This window comes from Stegodyphus dumicola, chromosome 6 (genome assembly GCF_044657685.1).
Source record: "Stegodyphus dumicola isolate Sdum_Otavi_A_Nest chromosome 6, ASM4465768v1".
Lineage (NCBI taxonomy): Eukaryota > Metazoa > Arthropoda > Arachnida > Araneae > Eresidae > Stegodyphus > Stegodyphus dumicola.
Genome location: NC_140773.1, coordinates 79,610,964 through 79,638,550, shown reverse-complemented (window position 1 = coordinate 79,638,550; position 27,587 = coordinate 79,610,964). Strand labels below are relative to the sequence as shown.

The 27,587-nt window shown below is 31.1% G+C and overlaps 1 protein-coding gene across 2 annotated transcripts in view; it reads right to left on the bottom strand.

Moving 5' to 3' along the window:
- The window catches only part of LOC118192260 (macrophage mannose receptor 1-like), a 111,900-nt gene extending 85,129 nt beyond the window's left edge, over positions 1 to 26,771 (bottom strand). For both annotated transcript variants that reach the window (XM_085818571.1, XM_085818572.1), the window contains exons 1-6: positions 26,618 to 26,771; positions 20,130 to 20,300; positions 16,901 to 17,040; positions 9,206 to 9,289; positions 7,722 to 7,837; positions 876 to 1,021 (exon numbers count right to left, since the gene is read on the bottom strand). In XM_085818571.1, coding sequence (XP_085674697.1) covers positions 876 to 1,021; positions 7,722 to 7,837; positions 9,206 to 9,289; positions 16,901 to 17,040; positions 20,130 to 20,300; positions 26,618 to 26,675 — 715 coding nt within the window. In that variant the 5' untranslated portion in view covers positions 26,676 to 26,771. The remainder of the gene's footprint in view (positions 1 to 875; positions 1,022 to 7,721; positions 7,838 to 9,205; positions 9,290 to 16,900; positions 17,041 to 20,129; positions 20,301 to 26,617) is intronic.
- Positions 26,772 to 27,587: the final 816 nt, after the last annotated feature.

Sequence of the window (27,587 nt, the reverse complement as noted above, 5' to 3'; positions counted from 1 at the left end):
TTTGAAAATTTAGTTTTATTACGCGTTGTATTGATTGTACTGTTTATTTTTTTACTTATTGCTGTAAGCTTTGTGTTATATATGTGGTATACAAGAAACTTAAGTACTTTTAAAATTTAAAAAGGTATTACATAAAAAATACAGCCTTTAGATCTTCTTGATTTAGCCTTAGAAGTGTTATTCTTCCTTTAAAGCATGTCATGAAAATTAATTTTAAAATCAATAACTGCGAAAAAGAATCTTCGACAACTGCAAGAGATTTAACGAAAGCAATCGTTGTTTTAACCCAAAGGAGTGTTAGCACAGAAGGGCTACTCTCAAAACGGGATGTCTCAAAACGGGTATGTTCTGGTAGATTAAAAGTGCATGGGTGCTACAACTGAAAGTAATAATGAATCTTAAACTAATTTGCAACTGATTGCGAAATACGATTAGCTAAAATATTACTGCCACTTCTGTGTATATTTTAACTAATGACATGTCAGCAGTTGAATGTGATGGATCGAACATAACAGACATAGTAACAGACACTGTTAATTAGGAAAAAGAAGAATTAAACGAAAGAAATTATCGACGATGCGTTAATACAGGTGTTTCGTTAACAAATTTTAGTAAAACAAGTAATATGATAAAAATTTTAAAAGCATTTTATACTCATAATAATGAAGATGAAATATTTAGTTTAATTTCTGAGTGGAAAGTTTGCTTTGAAAATTATATTGTACATATAAAATGTCACCAGGAAAGCATTACTGATTATTTTAAAACAAAGTAATACGTAGCCACATAATTATAAATGCATATTAATTTACCTTTTTTTATCATTATGAATTTAATGTATTTGAAAACTATTAATGATTATTATAATACTTTACCACTTTCTCCTTTAATACATTCTGAGCAGTTACTTTGGAAATCGTTCCCATTTGACCATTTGAAGCTGCCGTTAGTTTTTGACGCTCCTACAGTGTAGGCTATATTCCATCCTAAAACTATAGCTAATCCATAATGTACTTTGTCTCTAAAAAGGAAAATATATTTTTTAACACGTTAAAATATATTTTGTTTAGAATTTTTACAGCAAAATATTACTTTAAAACACACACACTCACAATTAAATAGAAAAGTCTTTCTTAGTTATAAATTATTGAAAAGGACGAAATGATAAAGGTATATTCAAGTATTACAAAATTTAAAAAATAGTTTATAACATATACCTAAAAAATTTTCGGAGAGACATGTGGAACAAATACTAATTGAAATTGAAATAAAATGTGTAATTCAAACTGTTAACGAAATGACTAAGCCAACAATTAAGTAGAATTTCTTTAAAGTGAGATTAGTAATTTAGCGATTGAAATTTACTTGCCACTAAAAATGGAATTCAAACCACTTATAAATATCAAACAGTGCTTAGCTTTGCATAGAATATTTGCCTGTTCGATGAAATTTATTATTATCTTCAAAATTATGTGGTGGAAGAAAAGTTAAAACATAACACTTATTCTTATGACAAATTTCATATTTTCGGGAAAATGGAAGATAAGGCTTCACAGTATGAGATGGAACCTAAGTAGGAAATGAGAATCGAAATTAGGTAGACCACAGAAAGGTGGTTGTTAACATGCACATACACGCGTATAGATACATACGCATAAAAAAGACATCTTAGCTAACATTTAGCGATTTTTGACGAAAGTGAATTAAGTCTCGACCTCGACGGGAATGCAAACATCTTCGACTCAGTTTTATGTAAACACCCAGTGCTGGTATAAAATTATCTCTTCCATTTAAACCGGAGTTCCAAAGCGCTTTCCTAAAGATTCCTTCTGCTTAAGCGAACTGTTTAATTTAGTGATGTGTTACTTAACAGTAAGTTACTCGGAAATTAAGTTATTCATTTCAGTTTCATGCTAAATGCTTCGAAGGTTTTGCTGCTACAATTAAATAACAAATGACCCACAAAACTTGACTGAAAATTAAGTCAAAAATCTAAGTTTAATAAACAGCCTGAAAAATTTAGCATAAAAGAAGTTGCATATTAGTAAGTAAAGTATTAGGTAAGAATTACTTGAATATTACTTAAGTTTCTGAGAAAAGATTACTTTTCCCTATTTGCTTAGTGAATCATTGCTCAGTCGAAACAAATGTTTATTTCTTAAAAAAAAAAAAAAAAAAAAAAAAAGACTTCATTTTGTAAAAAAACTTTCTCTCTGAAATGAAGTATGTATTTTGTGTCACGCAAACAAAATGTAAATTATTTGTAAAATTAATTGTAAATTAAAATTAAAATTAAATTCTAAATTACAAGTAATTGTAAAATTATTTGTAAATTTTTAAATCAAAATAGAAGCAAATCTAGGGTAAGGCTGTTATCAACGGGCACGCTCCTTCGTTGAGCCACCTTTATTATTTCTAGTTATTCTCAGTAGGCACTGTCTGTTGACTGTTTAGTATATTAGATTAAGCTTGAAAATTGCCATCTTGATAGGGAGTTGATCCACAGTTGATGTTTGACAGATCCACGCTCAAACAAAGTTCCTTTATAAGAAAATAAGATTTCTGTATTTATCTTGTAATTTATTAATGTAAAGAAAATATGGATATCAGTGAGACATTAATAGTGTTTTAGTTGTTACTGATAATATTTAAAACTGTTTTATTTGTCTATGTTAACAATGGTTTACTTTGTGATAGCCGAAATCACGGGCGTATTACATACCAACTGCTAGTTGCATTCAATTAGCCAGCCTGCGTCGCTATCTATGAATGGGTTGGTGGCCCAACCATGGAAACCATATAAGCTAATATTTTGTAAATTTTGAGTTGAAGAATAAAATGCACATCAATTGCTCCAATGAAACATTATTACGTAAATGAAATATTATTACATCAATGAAATGGAGAAATTTCTACGACTGAGACAAAGTAAAGGAAAATTAGAAGTTGCCGCCCAGTTCCATACAGCAAGATTGTTTGGGAAAGTATATGGACAAGCAGTAACAGTAGGAACGGCAACGAATGTTTTGCTAAAACAGGAGTTTGGCCAGTTAACAGAGATGTATTTCAAGACTCTCATTTTGTTGCAGCAGTGCAGTTCGAAACAAATGATGTTCTTGTTGTAGAAGCTCCTGACATAAGCCTAACTGCTTCGATAAGTAGAATGCCGCATGGCATGTAGATTTCACACAGAAAAATCTATTACAACCGCCAGCGGAACCAGAACCGCTTCCAGTTGGTGCATCAACATTATTGTCAAAAGTTAAAGTTTCTTTGGGTGAAAACTCTCCGATTCCATCTAAATTCTCACTTAGAAAAGGCTCAAACAAAGCACAAAATACAAGACTGATGACAAAAACTCCATACAAGCAGTTCCTAGAAAAAGCTGAAAAAAGGGGGGGGGGAAAAGGCACCGCTATGAAAAGACGAGTCCAAACGTCTGGATCGAAGAAAACAGTAAAGGATTACTTTCATTGACTTCAGTAAATACGCCTCTAAATTCCAACAAGAATTCATGGCTCTGTGCTATCTGTTGTGAGGACTTTAAAGAAGGCATGATTAAATGTTTCTCGTGTAAACTATGGGTTCATGAGAAATGTGCTTGTGTTAGAAATGGGATCAAAATGTATTATTGTGAATCATGCAACTGAACTCATCAAGAACGAATTTATTGATGCAGTGATTTGTGCAAGATTTATAGCCTTATATTAATACTAGGCTTAATAATTAGTTTATGCTAGTTGAAAGTTTTCAAGTTATGGTTATTTTTCTTTTTATACTAGTCTAACTATAAATTACCCTCAAATGCTCATTTTCCCTAAATTGTTTCTAATAAACGAAATTCAACTAATATTTATAACTATAACTATGTTATAGTTATTTAACATAGTTAACATTTAATTTATGCTATAAATATAACTATAATTTATGCTAGCCTAACTGTAAATCACCCTCAAATTTTAATGTTTACTAAATTATTTCTAATAAACGAAATTCAATATTATTTCTTAGATTCTCACATAAGGCCTATTTTATGATTGTAGAGACTAAACTAAAATCCAACTCCTGATTCCTTGTGAATAATGCGAAGCTATCAGTATGTTTCAATGTATTTTCAGTGGCCTTGATTAGTTTCTAACCAGAATTTTATATTTACGAATCCCGTTCAAAATAGTTTTAAACATTTCATTGACTTGTATTAAGATGATACTGTATTAAAAAGAAAATAGCTACCGACCCATTCTTAGAAGCTCCCCGGCTCAATGAAGGTGACCGGTTTCCTTCATTGGGCCAGTGGCACATATTCTTAGTTTTCTAATATATACTGAATATTTTGTAATTATGACGTGCATTCCTAGAGATGTTTAGTATGGAAAGTAATATTTACAATAACGTGTAAAAAACTGTAAAATTGCCAAATTTGACGGTTTTAAGGATAATTTTGTAGAATTTGCCAATCGATAGCAACCTTCTCCTGCGTGTTCAAGATATGAGTGAATAAAAATTAATTTCAATATTTTATTTTATTTCATATATGAAAGTGCCATGGGCTTAAGAAAATAAAAAAAAAATGTTTGATTGTTAATTTAATCAAAAAAGTCTGCTTTGTATTGGATTTTAAGAAAGTTAATGTACATTTTTTAGCTATGTAATCTCTGTTGGGAAAATGAGGGAAACGAAAATATTATATTCCTTTACCTATAATGCAATAAACGTGCATTTGATTTATAGAAAAAAAAAGAAAGATCTCACTGGGCCTGATTTCTTGAATATTCAAATGGGCTGTGGTCACAGTTATTCTAAATATTTGTTATCTTATTATAATATTATTCTCTGTATCAGACACATGATGCCTTTATTAATAGCGTTTTGTGTTCTAATAAGTGTCTGGTAACAGAAATTTGATGGTATAAATAGATACATTAGTATAGATAATGTAGTTAAAAATTCAAGCATTATTAGAAAATTTGAAGATGAAATTCGAAAATAGTGCATTTTTAAGTAAACTGAAGAAAATGAGGTGTTTGACTTTTTAATTATAAGAATTAATTCAGGGATATAAAGTCTGATTTCTAAGACGTCCATAGCTCTTGAATTTTGTGTTGAGCAAATGCCTTCAGGAAATAATTCATGCATTGAACTGTGGGATGTCAAAGGCACAACTGAAGTTAGCTTAATTTATTAGATAAATATGAGCTTGAATTTAACGATTTACTAGTTTATGAAAATATTTGAAAAAGGAATAAAGGAAAAAATTAAAGTCTTATTTTAATTCGGCGTTCATGGCTTACTTGTTCTACCATCTGAAGTCATTCTTTACGAATGTTGAACCCTCAATATTCCGTTCTTTTTGGTTAGCTAATGACAAAAATTACAAACTACTACTATTATTGCACAAAGTTAATTGTAAAAAGACATGAAATGGAAGAGAAGCTCGTTACGTTATTCATAACTAGGCAAAGACAAACAATACATTTTTCTGATAATGATATTTAACTTATTCTGGGTGAGCTTTGTTTTCTTTTCCGTGGCTTCTAAAAAACTTCTAAAAATCTTATGTCATGCACGTTTCACTTTGAACCAGGGCTTAAATTTCTGTCACTGCAGAGCAAATAATTGTAATAATACACATAATCATTCATTCAGTCTAATTCAAGACACTTATGCCATAAAATGTTACGGATCATGTGTTCTAGACTGAATGGTAGAAAATTAGAATACTAGTGCTCTTAATAAAGTAAGTTTTTTTCTTGATTCTTTTACCTGAAATTTCTCCCCATCGAATATAAAAAAAGGTATACTCGAGGCTTTTGTGTTTCTTGAATTTAATAAGAATAAAGAGCTGACCAAGACATTTTAAAAAAACTGCTTCTATTACCATGCTTCTAGCGAGTTTTTTAAGACTGTTTATATTTAATTTTAATACTAATTTTGCAATTAGATACGATGATCTTATATTAGGTGTATAAAGTCGTGTCCGAACTTGCAGTTGAGGAATCCGGGTTTCTGCATTTGATCACAGGTAGAGCATGTACCGATTACATCTCGTAGCGGCGGATGAAGAAGCTACTATGAAGATGCTTTTGAGGTATGACTTTTTTTTTTTTTTTTCGTTAAAGTTGGTAAGAATAGTGATGAAGTACTTGAAATGTTACAAAAGTATATAGTAGAAAAACACTTAGCAGTACAATAAAGATTTCATTAGTGGTGATATTTCAGAAGAAATAAATAATATGATGCCTGGATAAATCGATAATATGCTATCTGGAAGGTCACGTATTTCGATATCCTGAAAACGATATTGGGCAAACAGTGAACGACTAGACTTCCTTAGACTTATAGAGACTTATAAAAACTTCCTAGACTTATAGAGACTTCCTGAAATTCCAATCTGGAGCCATAATGAAGAAATCCGGTTTGTACTTCGGTTGGAAATGCTTATCTTCATGTTGCTGTTGTGGCACTGAGAGCCACAGCATGATGCCTGAATTCAATGGGATAGTACTCAAGTATCTTCAATTTAGACCAAGTTTTTAGCTGAAGTTTACTTCTAAAAATGTTATTAACGCTGAAATTGTAACTTCGCGGAAAGAGGGCTTCATCAGATGAAGTGAAAGAAACATTTTCAGTATGAAGGATTCTAATTTGAGAAAGGTAAGGATATAGAACTTGTAGAGTCTTCTAATTCTGAATTAAAGAACTAGCCATAAATTCATTCAGTCTATGCATATTGGTGAGTTTAGGATATTCACTCCTTTTGAAGAAAATGTTATTATATTTTGATATTACAGGAGTACAAAGTAATCATCACATTTAAAATTACGTTTAGGCATAAATGCAAAAACATAATGGTTTTTAGTTTATAGTTTAATCACCTAATTCAGTAACGAATCACGTCTAATACACGGTTAATTGCAAGAAATATCTGTACCTGCTATCATTTGAAATCATTTCGCCAATATAATTAACTCGTTCTCGAAAAATGCATCACATGCTGCATAATAAATGCATTACATAGTATAATGCAAAAGCAAAGCCTTTCTGTAAATAGGAAGTCTCTGGATATGAAGCTTTTACCTTACAAATTTATTACAATTATCCTTTGCAATAATTTGCTTTGTTAGATTTTCATATAAGTTATCTTGACCAATATATTAAAAATGAAACTCAATGCGGTATGCTTTACATAAAATACTAAGCATCCTAAAATTATTTTATGTTCTAAATATTCTCCTTTCTAACTTTTAAAAGCATAGTAAATTTTGAGAAAGAAAATTTTCATTGAGTGATTTGAAAAAAAAAAAAAAAATGTATCCAAAAGTCATTCATTAGAACTAAGGTATAAGCTATAACGTAGAAAATGGTGATTTATGTATCAATATAGGTATTAACAAAAATTATATTTTTTTCTTCTGTTATTAGAAATTTGCATTTGCTTGCAGTTTATATTAAATGTAGACATTTTAAACATATTTACAGTTTTTCCCTTCAGGAACTTATTTTATGATGAATATTGCACAAAAGTTCTTGCTGCCAAGTCTTAGTTATGACAGTTATTCTTAGAATCAGATTTAATCATAAGGTCATATTGCAAACTTTTAACAATAAGACTATATATCTGTTAAACAGTCACAAATATTTACATATTTAGTTACAATAAGAGATAAACAATTTAAAATAAAGATACATATTTGTTTAGAATTGTTTGTGTTTCAGCTTACTCGTTATCCAGAATAGCTAGCCTTCCTCGCTGTAATGAGCAAATTCCTGCTGCATCTGCATATGTAGCCTGAACAATGCTCCTCTTAAAGCAGTACGAACCGTAGAGATCCCAGGTCTAAAAGTAAATAATTTGCACTTTTATTGTTCTAACATAAAAATTTTAATTTTGGCTTTTTAGATGAAGAAAACAACGAATATTTTGGTTTTTCTCGCAATAATTGTTCTATATCGCTAAAGAGAATACATGTGCATGTTGTATCACTTTAAATTTAAAATACAGAAAGCATCTGAAATTAAATAAATATCAACACGGATGCAGATTAATAAATGAAATTAGATTATTAATAAATAATGAAATAAGTTAGATCTATTTCGTGATTCAACTCGTACTCTTACAGTCAAAAGCCGACAGAAATTCATCAGGAAAATGAAGCTTTTGGAAAATGTTAAATGTTAATACAATCACATCCGAAGAATAATTTAATGCTAAAACTGTCATCTTGATTTTATATTTTGAGCTGTCTTTTATAAAAAAAAAATGATAAAATATATTAAGAAATAACATAAAATATAATTTAAACTTGAAATTTGAATCAGGTTTGAAGAACAAGACTAAAATGATCTTTTACAGGTGTATCTTACCTTACAATAGAATTTATAAATAAATTAAGCAAGATTAATTAAAGTCATTCTGAAATTAATGCATCGAATATTAATTTCAATGAATTTTGCGTCTATCCTATTTGCAAGTATGAAATAATAAAATTTAGTCTATATCATTCTTTTCCCAGGTACATTTTTCAATAAAAGCGTCTGTGTTTTTAACCAATCATCTAATATAGCATAAATATTTAAACTGAGTCAGTTATTGAAAAACAATATTAAAGTATGCCAATTAATAATAAGTAATTTTATTTATATGCATCTTGAGTCAAGTTTATGAAGTTTATGGGACAGAACTGAAGTGTTTTCCTACAAAAAGAACTCCTCTGGAAAATAAACAAAATTTAATGTTTGTTTAAAATTAAAATTAATTTTTAAAGTAACACAACAATCGATAGGCGTTCCTACCTGTATGCTGATTTGAAGTTCGAAATTTCAGCGGCTATTTCCATCCATTTGTTGTAACTATCTGCATTTTTACAAGCATATTATTAGTAAAAATATCTATATTTCATCCATTATTAAGCTCCGTACCCAATTAGACTTTCCATTTAATCTATTATAATAATAATTAAGCAATAAGAAAAGATTATAATGATTTTAAATATATAAATTTATCACTTTAATAAAAACCTTACAGTGATTGATTGAAATTTTGAACTTTAAATCAGCGAGCAGTATCAAGTATTCCATTAAGTTAATTGAGAACAAGAGAAGAAATTATTAGTTGTACATATAACAGTCTGTTTCCAAGTTTAAAAAATCCATATCACAAACAGAAGCTTAAAACATTTTCTCTTATTTCTAAAATGAGCTTTACCTGTGGACAAATAAGATCTGCTCCTTTCTTTTGCACTTCGCAGATAAACGGATTGTTCTTATCGCAATCTTCTGGAGATATTAGCTGAAGGAAAAGTTTAATAGTACTTTAAATAAAAGGAAACAGGCATTAACTTACGTTATTACATTAGTTACATGAATACATATATATATTATGTGTAGTTTTAATACAGGGTGTTGTAACATTATTTCATTAACATTTATTATACACATTTCTATTACGATTATTAAGTTTCCTAGAGTTTTATAAAGTATGGAAAAAGGAAACTAATCGTTTAACCACTAGAAATCTAGGAAGTAAGTGTTTTCGTTTCGAGATTTTTCAACGAAGCGAAAATAATAAGCATCCTTTTTGAATATATATGCCTTATATGTTTTTAGAAATTCTGCTTCGGGTATTGGTTTTTACAATGTAATTATACCAAACTATTAATACTAACACTGCACTATGGGTTTTATGACGTAGATAGAAAAGAATAGAATTTTAGCACTGCAAAGAACAAAATTGCGTTCAGTGGATTACACACAAATTTTCAAATATATTTTCATTAACTCCGGAATTAAGCAATATGGCATTTGGCGGTGGTTATCTCAGAATCTAAAATGAATCAAATAAATGTAATGAGACTGCTCGCATCTTATTCTGTATCAAGTGGTTCGCTGATAAACTATTTCAAAGGATATTCGATCTAGTTTTGAAAGAAGTTTATTACAAATAAAATCTAATCTAGAGAATCTATTACCTAACATACAAGTTACATGTAAATGCAGCTCATAAAAGAAATGTTTTATTTATTTATTTTTTGCTACTGCAGCCACTTATCATTTATTTAGATTGAATGTGATTTCATTATTTGTTGTCATCCTGTAGTAGCCCAGATACGGCATCCGGTCCCTGTTGGGCCGTTCTCCAACATCATTTGGGTATGGAATTGGGCTGATATCGGTAAAACTCGGCGAAAGTTTCCATTTGTTCTGAGTCTGAAAACGGTTGAAGTAATCTTCACTTCAAAAGTTGCCAAAGCTAACTCCAAATCAAGTTTTTGAATAAAGATAAAAAACCTGTAGATTCAAAACATTAATACTGTAGATTCTTTACCTGTGTCTTTTAAACACGGGTAAAGAATCTACAATATTACTGTATTCAGTTATGGCCAGGAATTCATGGGTGAAAATCTGTTGAACGAGCAGAAATGAGTAACAAACTTCTATTTTTGCAGTTAATGGGCAAAGTTCTTCAAAGCTTAAAATCACTGGTTTCATAACTCCAGGGATTTTATATCCTATCGTTCACGGAAGTGAAAAGAAGGAGGAAGAATAATATTCAACATTATGCCATTTTTTAGAATTAAAGCTTTGAACAGGATCCGATTTCTAAATTGTAAGTATATAAAAAACATTATTTGCTCCCTTCAAATTTGTAACGTTATCATGCTAAATAATAATTTATCTCGATTTGGCAAAAGGCGTACTGTATCAGCTGTAAATGCAATTGGAGGATCTCTGAATCTAAGAAAAGACGGAAGACATCAAGGTTTAAATAAAGTCCTGTATGTAAGCAATTACTTAATAATAACTGTTCATGATAAGACTCATCAAATACAATCCTTAATTTATTTGTAACCTATCTTCCCTAATAACTCCTCTATGCCCCTAAATAAAAGGTGCTTTTTTTAAATCTTACCTTTATATTCTAGTGATATTTTTTCAATGATGTTTTCATTTATGTCTGTGAGAAATCCGTCCTGTACGACAGATTTGTATTCTGGAAATAATAATGGATCAGTTCTAAAAATGATTCTTAATTGGAAAAATATTTTGTTTATTTCTTGTTATCTTGCAACGATTACTTCGTTTTAATTTTCTTGTGTAGCATGAATGTGTGTCTCTTGTTTTAGAAGCTAATACTCACTTCAAAATTCTCTCATTATTTCATCAGCGAGAATATCTTATGAGATTCAGTTTAGACGGATACATTTTGTAATTATAAAAACTAACTTATTTCTGGTGGGAAAGTTACATTGCCAACAATGACATACTTAATAATTCACCTTTGAATTCAGACTGACCTTGGTGGCACCATTGTTTCAGAAACTATAAGTTTGTTTTAAAACATTTATATTTACTTGTTATTATGTCATCATCAGAATAATAATATTTTTGTCTCTGTATTCTCGATCATCAGCCGTTTGTAAGCCCTTAATTCCTTGTTTATTTTAGAAAGAGTCTTTATTAGAAAAATTAAAATTTGTTGCGCATATTTGATCAGGCTCTTAAGCTTCTATTTCAGTGTTTAAGAGAAGTTCATCTCTATTTTCGATTTTAACACTAAACTGTATATTCTCTCTGTTACTCGGTTTTAATAACTAGTAATTTACACTTCTCTGAATTGTCCCGTATTATAAAACTTCTCATTGATAATCGGCTCTAGACTATTGCCATTATTGAATGGGCATACCATTGTGATGCATGTTTGTAGCAACGTGTTTGAGAAAATTTCGTTTTTTTCAATTAACACATTTAAAAATCTACAGTACATTGTAAAATTGCTGGAACTATTTTATTTTTATTATTTTATCTGATTTAATGTCAAGTTGAAATCGAATAGATCATTTATGTTTTCTATTATGAACTTCATAAATGTTTCTCTTAAATAGGCATGGAAAATATAGGTATAGAGTAGGCATATATATAGGTATATGCCTACTCTATACCTAACATAGTTTAGAAGAGCCGCCTTAAAGGAAAAAAACAATGAGTTTGGTTTTTTGACACATTTTGTTTTTCTCATTCATACATTTAATTTCCCAAAGATCAGAATCATGTGATTCACTGCATTGTGTACAACTATTCTTAATAACTGAGGCTGTACACTCATGAGATTTCAGAGAATTATTTTCATCAAACATTTTATTGCATTTGCTGTTAAATCACCGCGCAGAGTCTGCAAATGATCTCTCGATTTATGTTTCCAATTATGAGTCAGCTCCTCTCGGTGTTTCCGACTTCGTTTCTCCATTCTTTCGCCACATTTTGTTTCTTCAGTAATAGATTATATTAGTTCTTTAGCATTGCACACTATTCTTCCTGCGACTAAACTCCAGTGCAGAATCTAATGGAATTAGGTTCAACAGTATTGGACAAGATAAATTGTTGTTCCACATTTAACTTGAGTTTCACTTTGATTATGTAATTTCCTATGATTATCTTTATATCTTGCATTTCAAACAGGGAAAAGATTCAACAATTTATTCATGTGAGCATTTATTGCTAAGAATTTACTGTCAAACCTGCCAGTTAGTTATACAGCTGAATCATTATTCTCATCTGGAAGTTAAATTTCGGAAGCGAGAGGTATGAACTATCCCCAGTTAACAGCTGGTTTAAATTAAATTAAATTATATTTATTTACTTTAGATGCCGAATCATTGTTTTAAACAGCCGCTCAAGGTACAGGTAAAAAGGGTAGCTGGCCAGGGAGCCATCAAGAATATCCTTCCACCTCCAAATTGAAAATAATGAATGTAAATGTTTCTTAATCTGATATACTTTAACCCTTTTCTTTCTAAATTCGAGTATCACTTGGGTTCAGTTTCTGATACTCTGACATGCAGAGTTTTGTATTGCATTTTTTTTCACACACCAGTCTTTTAATTAAGCAGCACCAACTAATGTCGAGTTAGAATCAATACATTTCGTTGTTTTTTTTTTTTTTTTTAAAGATTGCTCTGTTTTTTTTTTTTTTTTTTTTTGTGCCATTTATAATGGTGTTCCGTAGTGTTTTTATTACTTGTTTTTTGAATAAACAATTTAGATTTAATTTTTTCTACTTTTAAAATTGAGAAATGCTTTCAAAAATATTTATGAAAATAGAAAAAGATGTCTTCAGCAAGAACAAATCTTGAAGGAACAACTAAAAGTATTTAGTTCTAAGTCAAAAAGTGAAAACAATGCTAGCTTAATTTCCTCAGCTACATATATGTATCCAGCTATGTCATCTAATGATTGTGAGGTCAAATAAGTTAAAAATATTTATATTTTATTTTCTGAAAAAAATGACAACCTCATGCTAAGCAATAGCAACCTAAAAGACCAAGATCACAACTGAAATGTGGTTGAGGTCTTGGTCTTAGGTAATAATGTCACACTCACAGTCAGGATTGCTGGAAATGTTGAAAGTAAATTTAAAGCTTATATTAGGTTGTTTTAAAGCAGGAGACGTGAAATATGAGTAATGCAGTCTCCTGAACTCGAACCTGGGCGTCTCGAATACACGGCGAGTGTGCTACCCTTACACCACGAATGCATGCAGAAAGGAGGGAGAAAATACCTTATGTATTTTCCTTGTTAAAGTGAGATTGGGGATTACTTGACCCAGTCGCCAACTCCTGGTGGTAACGAATCATAATCCACCACCTTTCAGTTCGGTTGCCACTGTAGAGACATTAGGGGTTTTGGTGTTTTATAACTAAAAATTGAGCAATGCCCTCGCCGGGACTCGAACCTGGACCTGTTGAATACGCATTGAGTGTGCTACTGTTGTAAGGATCCTAAGTTTTACAAACTTTGTTTTATTTTAAAACTGTACTATCACTTCTTATTTTCTACTTACGGCCAAAATTAAATGCTTTAACTTGTTTATGCAAATAGTCTTGCTAACGTCCAAGTATTTAAGTTGTGGCTTTTTGCCAAGAGTTAGAGAGAGAAGGAGATTTAGGAAGCGAGCCGCTTGCCACTGCAATCTTACGAGTTTTCACTCGGTTGCTGTTTGCCTTTAAGGCCAGAGGTTTAGCCCTCTTGATATTTGAAAACGTATTGTAGTTTCAGCAGCTCGACGTACTACATACGTACCCTTTTAAATAAAGGCTTAATGCTAGGCATTTGTATACTAATTCAAAGTTAGCTTTTAGTTAGAGTTTTAGTTAGTAGTTTTATATTCTTACGTTCAGACCACAAGTGGTTGGTCTCTGTATCCCGAAGTTCGGGAGTACCTGTAAAGTATAGAAAATAAAGGGTTTCGTATACCCTTACTGCTTGTGTCGTCTATTCCACACATTTTTGAACATAGCTTGAGTGAGCTCCCTGTTCCTATTGAGGACACATCATGTTTCCAAAGCAAATCAAGAGAAACACAAGTCCTGATACTGTTACCCCGCGAAGGCATGCTGGAAGAAGGAAGAAAATATTTTATAAGCTCAACCAAAATAAATGTCAACTACAGTGATCCAGTATACTGGCCAGATGAAATATCAATAGATGAAAGTGACAACATAATTCTGAATGGGCCTCATCCTAATAATAAATATCCCAGTTTTCCAACAGATGAAAATAAGCATAGTATTTTTGTGACAATGATGTATAGGAAAGTAAACAATAAGGAGAGTTTTCTTAGAAGGCGTCTCACATATTCAGAAAGCACGAATAAAATTTATTGCTTCTGTTCAGAATGTTTTGGTATCTCCCAGAAGTCAATGTTAGAGAAATCTGGAATTAATGGCTGGAAGCTTGCTCATGAATACTTATAGTTACATGAAAATTCAGTACATCACTTGTATAATGTCTAAAGAAATAGTTTAAAACATCACTGAGATCACAGACTAATAAAATTATTGATAAGGAGTTTCATTCATAAGTGGAAGAAGAACGAGGGCATTGGTGTAAAGATTTAGAACGTTTAATGAGTATCACTCTCTGCTTAGCTGAACGCAGTTTGACTTTATATTAATTATTTAACCAGAGGTACTTTAGATAAATTATTTACACCATATAATAGGAATTTTTTAGATATTGTTGAACTACTCGGAAAAATCTGGTTTAACAATGAGTGAACATTTACACCGTGTTGTGTCTGTTTAAAAAGACCTTGCATTCACTTTTGCACAAAAAATGTTCAGAACGGAATAATCATTTTGTTGGGAAATTCTATTGAGAAAAATATACTTAACCAATCTTGAACTTTAGCCTGTACGCCGGACATAGTCATGTAGAGCAATTTTTAATTTTCAATGATTTGTAGTTATAAAAGGTATTTCGGCTCAAGCAAAGGATCCTGAAAGAAAATCCACATACGTTTTGTATGTCATGTGGTTGTCCTACGTATGTTGGACTTAAAACTTACAAATGAGTTTTAGCTGCTAATCTCCATGTAAGCAAACAATAAATTATAATGGCATACTCTTCAAATTCACATTTATCTATAAAATTTAGTTGGATGATGATCCAAGATTCAGAAGTTTCATTACATTTTCATTTAAGCTGATATGAGATAAAGTCAAGACCTTTTATTTAATTTGAGGCAAAAAAATAATTATTCAAAAATATATCAAATTTAATTTGAAATAGCAAAAATGGAAAAATTACAGCTACCGAAAACAATTATTGTTATGGTATTTCTATTTCAAAAAATTACTTTTGTTTGGTAAATTTAATGATTTTTGTGATTATTATAGTAGATAACTTGATATTAATTTTTCTTAAACTAAACTTGGGGGACACTGCGTGTTGTTGTATTAAGTGGCTTAGTCTCTTAAGACAGAATTTAAAAAAAAGTATTTGCATTTAAATTTATATTAATTTTTTCATTAAAATGTAACATTTAATTTTTATTATTTAACATCATTTAAAATTAATTAAATAATGAATTCTTAATTGTTTAATTAATTCAAAAAATATTTATTAGCACGTAGAATAAGAAACCAAGATTTTTTGCATCTGTGCTTTAAAAAATATGAAGGATCATTTATTAACTCCTAATCTGTTTTCATTTTGCCTTAAATAAAAATTTTATCTTTAACAAAAGTAGTGTTTAAATAGGGGCCCACCAGCGGCCGAGCGGTAAAGTCGCTGAACACTGGTAGTTCGGTCCGAGGTTCGATCCCGCGAACGGGCTGGCTGCATGGCTGTTTTCGTGGTTTTCCCCATGTGTAACGTGTATACGAGCCAGTTTCCCTTAGAAAGTCCTCCACGAAGGCATCCCTCCCCTTAGGCAGATAGCCCTAGTGTGCTTTGCCATAATTAAATACACACACACAGTGTTTAAATAGGATCTAGATATACGTCAGGCTAACAGTCTTTGTTAATAATGAACTGTTTTAGAAAATTATTATTACTCTTACGAGTCCTTTTCAATCTCATGTTATTCTTATTTTTTGTACTTTAAAATTAATAAAAAATGTTTTCATTATAAAAAATAGGTATAGATCCATCAACCCATACTTAAATGCAATCTAATCAACATTTTTTCTATCACATTTAACAATTCATGCGAGAAGATAAAATTACTAAGATCATTCATAAACTTTGCTGATTCGTAAATTAAAACTTTTTTCTAAAGAGTATCTTTAATAAAATTTCAATTACACAGTGAAAACTAAAGTATTTTATCGCCTATCACAAATAAATTTAAAGAATAAACAATACTTCGGGAAAGGAAACTAATTATTTTTCTGCCTAAAAACACAGGCATTACGTAACTACTGAGTTCGATATTCACTACAAACTCCAATTTTTAAAATGAAGAGGACGAAATATATAATAGTATGCCAGGAGAATAAGAAAAATATTTGCTAAAAATATCGCAAAGTGTTTTGTTTTATTTCAAGGACGCGTTTAAAAAATAGATGTACACTTCTGAACCTGAATCATAATCAGTGTTCCAAATAAAAAAGCTGCTTACCAGATGCTGCTTACTTGCAGCACTATTCAAATAAGGACACCCATTTGATAATGCAGTAGGAGGTGATACAGTAGTAAGTGGCGTCGAAGATCCATTGCCATGGTAACTCCCTTCTTTCACCCAATAATGTTTGATGCGATCTGAGAAAAACAGAATGACATAAAGTAAGATTTTCACAATTTCCCTGACTGAATCTGCCCATTGTCTATAGTTGTAAATCATGAGAATTTATTAAAACATTTGTGTAGATTAATAGAAAACTTCCAAAGGTATTTAAATGCATTTAGTTTCTTTTGATTTGTTCATGAGAATTTTAGGACCTCTAGTTCCTGAGTGTTTAAAATTACTGGATTCTGATAGTTCTTTATGGCGTTTGAATAAGCTAGTTGTGAGAGGTTCTTGTGGTATTTCTCAATATGCAGCATCATTACAGGTTAATTTCTGTTTTAAAATCTTCTACAAAGGCATCCTTCAACTAAAACAGAGAATTTTCATAATCATAACAAATATTCTAATCTAGCTCTCACCTTTTCAAAATTTAGTGTTAGAATTATTTTTTAACTGCAGCTATTTTTTTTTTTAAGTTTAAATTATTGTATGCTACTTGACAGTGTTGTTTACATGCAAAATGGCGTTTTTAATGAATCTATCGATGGAAGGCTATGTTTTTGCTGTTTCCGAAGGAAATTAATAGTGCCTTGGTTTTTAAAATATGCTGTGAAAGCCATGGTTGATCGATATCTAAAGCTACGATAAGTAATATTGTCAACAAGAAAGGAAACAAACATCAAAGATTGGCTTTAAATGGAAAAATTCTTCTAAATACATATCCAAGGGAAAAACGGAATGTTTCGAATGTTCCGAAGGTAAGACGTTTAATGTTAAAAGAAAATCCGCCAAGTCAAAGGACTATTCAGAATCATTACAATGTTCAGTGTGAACTATAAGCAAACTGGATAATGCTGATTTGAATTTCAAAAAGGCGAAAAAACATAATTTGCATTGTCTTTTTTGATGATACATGGTCGATCACTAAACGCGCTGCAGACTTCTTTACGAGAAACCTTTATTCGGACAAAAAGGAAAAGTGTTGTCACTATGGATGAATTTTGGATCTATTTAAATAAGTGCAACAAAAAGAGATCTATTTGTAATCGTCGAAAAGGAGAAAAAATCTTAAACATGGTTCAAAGAATCCAAGCAACCAAACTTCAAAATCCACTGTCTTGTTGGAACAGGGCGTTTGTGGGCTTCGAAGATAAAGCACAACTACTGGACGTAAGGATGTCAGAAACGCATCCAACTGCGTTCAAATTACCGTCGATCCGAACTGGAGATGTGCGTGTCGTGTACCCAATGGCTGCCCAAACCATCACACCAGGAGCAGTTCTCCTATGCCGATATCGAAAGCAAGCAGACGACGTGCGGTCCCCTCGGACACTCCATACACGTATACGGCCATCAGAATACTGAACGTGGAACCGGAACTTGTTTGAAAAGGCGGCATTATGCCACTCCTGTATCCAGCTTTGTTGTTTGACACACCAGAGTCGCCCCTCTCTCTATGCTGCATTGTCAAGGCAAGCCGAAGTAATGGTCACCATGCTGATAGTCCACGCTGATGCAAACGTCGATGCACCTCATGAGCTGATACTGGGCGTGCTGCAAACGCGCCCATTTCCTGATTAATGGTCTGTGATGTGATCGTACCATTTTTCAGGACTGACTTCACAATATGTCATCCTTTCAGGAGTTATTCATGGGAGGGCGTTGAGATCCTACATGTTGTTCAGTATCACCCTCAGTAACATTGGTAACAGTAACTCAGTCCCATTGGTTCCATACTCGCATATCAATGGTTGGATGTCGACCAGTGCGACGGGCGATATCACGGAATGATAACCTACACTTTAGATAGGTAAGGATCCTGTGTTTATCGAATTCCGAAACTTGCTGGTAAGCATTTCCTCTTCTTATTTGAAGCATAACACGATATTCTGAGCAAACACCAACCTTGCAAAGCACTTTTCGAATGAGAAATCCACTGCATAACCTTTCTTTTGTGCCGTGCTTCAGATGTCGTTTCTCCCTCCTGCTTCGTCTAAACGCACTGAAATACTAATCATGAGCATATCCCATTTTCTTCTTCTTTTCACGTGATTTTGACGTTCATTAGATCATTCCTTCATGGTGTTGCAGTTTTAATGGCTAGCAGTGTAGTTGTTAGGGGAGCCTACTGCGGTGCCGAAGGCCTCAGGTTCGAATCCCGAAGAAGAAATGCATGTTTGGAAATGTATAGTGTTTTTGCGGCATGGGAGCGCTCTATATACAGTCTCGTTATATATATAGATTGGTTGATGGTAGGGGAAGAGGAATGAGAGATCCTAGGACGTGTCCCCCCCCCGGAGTTTTCGCCATCAAAATTGGAGGTGAAATTGAGCGGGCTGTCACCTGTATGGTGCTTTTGCAACGACAGGCGCAATCTTGCTTTCTTTGCCACGAAGAAATTTATGGGCTTGTTTTGATGCCACAATCAGACAAGCGAGATAAGTCACAATAACACACAATCTGTGGTTGAATTTTGCCTAATTTTAAGTTTTTTGAACTGCCCAAAGACTTTTTACCACTGCATCTATTAAGTAAATTTGAAGTAGAAAGCAATAAGCTCTGTTGAATTGATTTAAAGTAAGTGATTAATCTGAACAATAAAATTCAAACTCGTAAAGTCTGCGTTATAAGCTCTTAATTGGATATAGATATTTTTGTGCTGTACAAAACAAACAGTTTTAAGTCCCCTATTGCATTATAATCACTTTCATATAGTTTCAGTAATAATTGGTTTCAAACGGTTAATTATTGAATAATAGAAACCTTGTGAATTTTCATCCTTATAGTCGTTTTATTTTAATTAATTAATTTATTTTCTCGTTCTTGTCACCTTTTACCCGAAGAATGTGCTTCATTTGTTTCCCATTCTGCTCTACTCGTGCCTAATAATACCTGATTTCTATGAAAAAGCAACGCGAATGATCCGAAAATTATCTTGCCAGAATTTCTCAAATTCCGATTGTATTAAACGATTTAGATTTACTCGAAAACTGTCATGATGTTTCTCTTCTAAATGACAGGAATATTAAATAATCTGTGCTGAATTGACATAATAAATAAGTAATAATTCACTTAAAAAGGAAAGAATAATACACTTAAAAGAGAAGAAAAAGAAAATTACCATAGTCTGGATGAACAGAGATTGATATAATTAATGTATTATTGTTAATGAAAGCTAAATCCCCTTTATAGATCTGGCAGACTCTTCTGGCCATTCGAAAATCATACTCGAACGGAAAAGGACGATAACATTTTCCATTCATTTCTGACCAGTCCGTGTTGCAACTCAAGCCTGTAATAAATATTATTTTTATGAGAGACAAGCAAAACAAAAAAAAAAAAAAAAAAAAAAAAAAATACATATTGTTTTATTTCTGAATGAACTTTGTGCGTTCGAATAAAGTTTCAGCATTAATTACGTTAATCTTGTCATCAGTTTCATACATCTGTGAAAAGAATATATTTTAGTAAAATATATTCGTAACATAAACAAAGCGTAACAAAAACTAAAATACGCTAAGCTTTATTCTGCATGAAAAGTTGATATTACTGTACAGAAAAAATAGCTTCCAGATAAAATAATTATTATGTCTTTATTATACTAAGTAATTTTATATTAAAACACTAAATGTGTATATCAAACAAATATAAAATATTTTCAAAGCTACAGCGCTGCAAAGTATGGAAATGGAAGCTATTGGGAAAGTTTTACACCAGTGTCTGATTTTTACAGTGTTCTATTAATTGTAAGAAGTTAATAAATCGGTCTTCTACGGGGAGGAATGGAATTTTTTTGAAACGAAATGAATTTCATGACTCTGTAGAGACATTAAGAGAGGAGGTGTGAAAAATGAACAGGAGGTGTTAAAAATCAGCAATGCCCTCGCCGGGACTAGAACCACGGACCTCTCGAATCCGCGTTGAGCGTGCTGACCGATACACCCCGATGGCATGCTAAGAAGGCGGGCGAAATACCTTATAACTCATTACCGGAGAGAGATGTTGTCTCCGGAGAGTTGATGTGAGTACAATAATAATAATAATAATAGTAATAATAATAATAATAATAATAATAATAATAATAACAATAATAGTAATAATAATAAAATATTAATAATAAAAAATAAATAAAAGCATTTTCGCTGCCTGATCACTTTTTATTAACAATATTCGAGATGTACTTTTGAATCCTCATTATCAATTATTGTGGCTGCTTTACTAATTATCCTGTGAGAAACAAAGCCATAGGATATTATTTAAGGTCCGAAAGCAAGAAATGTTGCATATAGTGTATATAGTGCATGGTATACAGAAACATGGATATTTTTCTATAAAATATCTAACTGTACAATGAATATATCACATTACTGAATGACTGCTGGATGCAGCCATTAATATTATAATCTTTAATTGTATTAACATCTACCTTCGAGATTTCTGAAAAACATTCAGTATTTTTTAAAATGTGCATTAAAATGTTTTCATCATTTAAAGTGTTAAAAATGCAGTTTATATCGGCCCACGATTAGTGAGGAGTATTCTAAATAACTTGTGAACGTAGATTTTGGTAGGTCTGTCAGTTTCTCACTTATTGGATTCTTTAAATTATTACAGTTTTATTGGAAGTTTGTAGGCTAATATAGCAAGCATTCGCAAAAATGCATCTATACTAATAATCTAAGTCACAAAGTTTCCGATCGAAGTCTTTCGGTTTGTTATTCTATTAAACATTCTTTATAACTAAGTACAATTTTATTCTCAGTTCTTCTTGCTTGAATGAAATAAATCCCTAACTATACTGAAATTACAGCTCAATAATACAAAATTTAATATTATATATAATTGAATCTTTGACGAGATCGAAGATATTGTCATTTGCATTTTATAAAAGTAGCATTTCTTTTCGTGTAGTTACAAAACTATAAATTTGTCATGATTTTTTTATTTTAATGACACTAAATAACTTAGCATTGTTATCAAAGCTATAACTGGCCTTTTGGCTGATATTAAAATGAGATTTATACCTACTTGACAAAGCTTTCTATATTTCCTTGCTCCACCTTAGAGTAAATGCGGTGATTTCTTGAAATAGTTTCGAAGCTTTAATGTTTCAAGATATTTTTAAGATTCTCTACATGTAATTTAAACTTATTTTTCAACAATAATAGATTTCTGTACTACATTTCTTTCTCCTGTTATTATACTGTTTCGTTTGTTCGCACCTCTTTTAAAAAACAGCAGACGCAACCACGTTTCACTTTTAAAAACACAGAGTCTTAAAATAAAAAAATAAAATCTTCAGACAGTTGCAATTTTTTTTCAACATTCTATCGTATAATCTTCCCATAACAACGATCTAGACTTCAACTCAGATTAAAACTGGCATAATAAATTAGCATTAGTTTTTATCATTTAGTTTGCATATGAGTAAAATCAGTCAGTTATACAGAATATTTTCTTTAAAGCAAAATCAAAACAAAAATTCATGAATTATTTTAACCGTCTTGTCTTGATGTCTTGCAAATTGTCTTGATGTCATAGTTTTACAGTTAGAATTGTCTTCTAAAATAAATAAATGTTAAAATACACATGCTTTTAAATAAACGCCTGTCTTATGAACATCACGTTGATGACCAAAACAAAATTAAAGCCTACTATATTTTAGAGATCAACTGAGAATATTTTCATGCGAGTTCGATCGCACCCAGAAATACACTAAAAGTCTTCCATTTATTTATTTTCCCACTATCAATGAAAATTTTTTTACATCTATAACTTTAAAGATCTACTAGTCAAACATTTTACTAGATTTTACTAAACATTAACATGTTCTTAATCACATACATCTGGTTTATAACCACCAGAATTAATTAAATTGAATTAAAATAAAAGGACTATAAATAGATTCATATTCACTATAAAAATATTGAATTTGATCTTAGACCGTGTACTTGCATTCTGTTCATATTGTTTAATGCATTATACTTATACGATTGTTTTCGGTGAATTTTTAAGAACTTTCTTCTGCTAAGAGCAGCGTATACTTGACTAACTGCGAATAATCATTTTCTTAGATAAATGACCACATTTAGTAGAGTTATGCCCCCAGTTTTAAAAATCTATCTTTAAAAATGATTTTTTGTTATCATTCTTGTTTTAAAAAGAGTGAAGAAAGAAATGTATACGGAAGCAAGAAAAATAGTGTGACTTATAATGATGACCCCGTACTGCGATTCCCAGCGATCCACTTGGCATCTAATGAAGCTCTAGTTTCGTCATATACTTAAAGTCATAGAGTAAAATATTTTTAAAAATATAGAAAATCGCCAATTCATATCTTTCTATAATTTTTCCTTTAAAAGAAGGCGAAGAGTGTATTTTATGATCAGTGAAAATTTCAAAACTACAACGGATACATTTTTAGATGCTGAAATTTTAAAATAATTCAAACAGTCGCAAAAGTCGAGCGAATTTAAAAATTTTCCAAAACATCAAAAATTGTGTTCAAACTTTCATATGAACACTATTTAAAAGATTTTTTTGTTGCTCTATCCGATAGTGCAAAAAGCAAAATTCTAGGTTTTTTTAAACTCTTCTTTAAAGAACGAAATGTGCAAAAAATCATTTCAAGATTCATTAAAAAAATCTGAATCGAATTTTCAGACTTTTGCTTCACCAAAGACGTTTTCACTATATTATCATCCACAAGGATTGTACGTTAAAATCTGAGCTCGATAGCTCATCAGAAAATAGTTTAAAAATCGTTTACAAATATTTGACCTTAGCAAGAAACGCCATCAGTAAATTAATTAAAAGCTTTAAAAATAGAGCTTTTCACAAAACTCTAAAATTATGGTATGGACGGCATAATTAGAAAACTGTCATGGTAACAAAAATAAGATATTTAAATTAGAAACAATGAAGCGAATCTTATATTTTTTTATAATCAGAAAATTTATTATAGCAGAAATAAAAGAATGATATCAATTTATTCAAAATAAAATATTTATTCAATGAAATAAAATCCTAAAAATCGATTTTCAACTATTTTAAAGGTGTACTGTCCCCATAACTACCTCTTATTCCCTAACTATACTGAAAATACTTTTCCTTAGAGTACATTCTAAGCTAATGTACAGTAAAATATCTCGTATCGAATTAAATTGTGATATCAAAATAATGGCATTCTTGTAAGTATAAGTTTAAATTCAACATTTAGACCCATAATATAAAATATTTGCAATGGACTAATAATTTAAAGAATTAAATGGGAAAGATATTTGTTACTTAATCTCTTGCCTGGAAAGATACAAAGAGCATTAATTTACGGCTCTGTTGGCATAAATTGTGGCTTATGCTCATGCTCATAGATGACAATTCTAGAAATGAAAATTCTCTTGGTTTCAAAGCACGTCTGGCTCCCGTATGTTATACCTTCGATTTACGAGTTCGCATATAGTTATTAGTGAAGAGGAGGTGCCTACTTGAGTGGATGTAGACAATTTTGTTTTCATCACGCTCTCTCAGAATGACGATGAAATAGTGGGACTTGTACTGGAGAATGAGAAAGAGAATAATGATGAGAAGAGAAGGATGAAGATGAAGGGAACACATAAAGCAAGAAAGTTATGTGAACGGAAGCTGAAAATTAATTGTGCAGTTTTATAAGAATGACCGAGAAAGCTTCAAGTCTGTGAGCACATAATGTTATGGAGTTTCATTGTATATTCAGCAAATTTTTAAAACTCTGGCAACAATTTTAAAAGCAGGAAGCTCTTTGAAGTTATATTTCATCGTATTAAGAAATTGATAAAATTTATGTGATAATACATGTTGTAATTATAAAACGTGGTTTAGTTTTGTTTTTCTGGAATATAAAATCATTTGTAAGATTTAAGTTTAAATAATCTGTGAGATTTTCGATATTATTTATATAATTAACTTCAATAGATCGAAAAACATGACCAACAAACGTCGAACGCTGAAACGTTTAAAATGGCATAACAGCTTCCGGAATTCTAGAAAAATATATCCAATTATCGGGAAAAGTCTTATCTCCGAAATTGGCGAGAAACTGCTGCTGCCAGTTAAGAGAGATCCTATTCTATTTGGCAACTTTAATTGCTTTTTTTCTAAAACAAATCAAAGCAACAAACTTAGGTACAAGATATTCAGTTTAAAAATGGACCTATCAAACAAAATGTTTATCAGACACTTCTTTATCCTATATGTTGGAAATGGCATTTCACCAATCCAGTGTGGTTACCCACATATTTCATCAAATTCTTAGCAAAAGTAACCATAGTGTATCTATGTACTCTGAATGGAGCAATGGTATTTATTATAAACATTTTTAAAATATGTAAACTATTTACAGTTTGTTTTAAATGTCCCAATGACAATAATCTAGCTATTAAGATGCTGAGATCTTGGTCGCTGTACCTTAGGTAAGGTTTCTAATGCCAGATTTACTTCAACATTTACATTCAAGAATATGCTGTCTGATATGTCTTACTGCATGAATGACGTTCATCACCCTGTAGAAAGACAATGAATTGCCAGATTTAATCACTGCAAGGATTTATGAGGAGGTCTTATAAGAGTTATCACTGTATGTCACCTCAGTGTTTGCTGTTAAAGCAAACCTCTCACAATCATGTTTCATCTTTCAAGATTAATCCAATTTCTCGGAAATGTTTTTTTCACCTTCCCTTCTGCTGACTAGTGCTTCCTTTTCAAATTTACAGGAAAAGTTTTCACTAACTTAACATAGTATTCTGCTAGAAAACTGCTTTCTTAATACTGATATAATAAATTATTCACAATATCAAAATAATAATCAAAGGCGCAATACAAATGCGATCATGTTCTTCAGCTGCACACGACTCATCAAGTCACTTTAACATCTAAAAAATACTGTTTATAAATTTCGTACACATAATAAAGCAATAAAGAAATCGAAGAACCATGCTACTGCAAAAGGAATTAGGTAGAGAATTCTGCACTTTTAAATGTGCGATCCACTTATAATAATCTGAACACTTTGTACTTAAAATATTACATGTAATACAACAACATAATCATCTTACACGTGTAAGACCAACTTTTTAACCTTTTGATAGTCATTCACGAGCTCAGCTGACTTTCCAGTTACCCACATAACTAGGCGCAAAAGGACACAGCTCGCGTTACAACTTTAGAACTGACAAATATCGAGAGCATTTGAGAAGAAAGAATTGCTTAATCTCGCAACCGTCTGAAGGTTAACTTGCAGAAGACCTCCCATATTGTGGGATCTCCTGATAAATAAAGCCATCTTAGATTAGTGTCTACGTAGAGTAATATATTTTTATTGTTTTAAAATATTCACTGAAAGCAGAAAGTAAAGAAAAACGAAAGGACTATTTTTTTTTTTAAATTTCAGAACGCATTTTACATAAAGTGCTTTTGAAATTAAATCTACATAAAAAATTAATCTTATCTTTAAACAATACATGGGGATATTAAATCTGTAATTTATATTTTATTATTCATTACATCTGTACTAAATTTCTCCAGTTTTACTGGTAGTTATAATAAAAAGGAATTATGATAGTATAACAGACTTACCAAGACTAAATATAGTAAATAAACAGATTATTTCCCTCAGAATATGCTGAATATCCATGATAGCTGCTCTCTTTCTTCGTTGTCGACTGCTCTCACTTATCACTTATGAATAGTAAATAGTACGCACTCTTTCCACAACCGTTTCGTTCGGAAATGTTTTTGTAACGTCATTTCCTTCCAGGAAGGAGAAGTCTCGATTCCGGATCCTAATCCGTGCTTGCAGTAACGGTCATTGCGACAATGCACTGCCGTGTAATGCATGCTACTCAGATTCTTTTATTAAGGGTTCGTCAAACTTCAGTACGAAAACTGCAGGACAGAAGAAATTATTAAATAACGTATTTAACCTGCACTATCAAAGGAATTCGTTATTTATAACTATAAGAAAAACAAAATGATATTATTAAATAGTATATTTAATCTGAAATTATCAAATAGTATGTTTAACCTGCATTGTCAAATGAATTAGATATTCGTAACTATAAGATAAACAAAGTAATATTTAGAGAGCGGGAGCTAAATTATTTCGTGATGAAACAATTGAGCATATTTATAATACTTGAGAGTTATTAATTTATCGAAACCATTTGAAAAGTACCCGATGCTTCTAAATGTTATAATTATACACTCTTAGTTAAGCTACAAAAATAATTTATCATCAACAACCTGAGAAAAGTTTAAATGGTATATAAGTTTATTAGAAGTTGATCATTGCCATTTCAATGCAAAGTGAGGCTTTGTATATTATATTTTAAAAGCTAATGCTTTTCCATCTCTCTGCTTTGCTGCATTACGTAATAAATTTATTATACGACATGAAAATAATTGAAAGTTATGGTTAAAAATAAAGTAAAATGATTAAAAAGTAATTATATATAATAAAATTTGCAACCTCGAAACGTCACAAATAAATGACAAGTATTCTGAAAAAATTCCCTTAGCAGAAAATAAAGTAACATCACAAATTAAT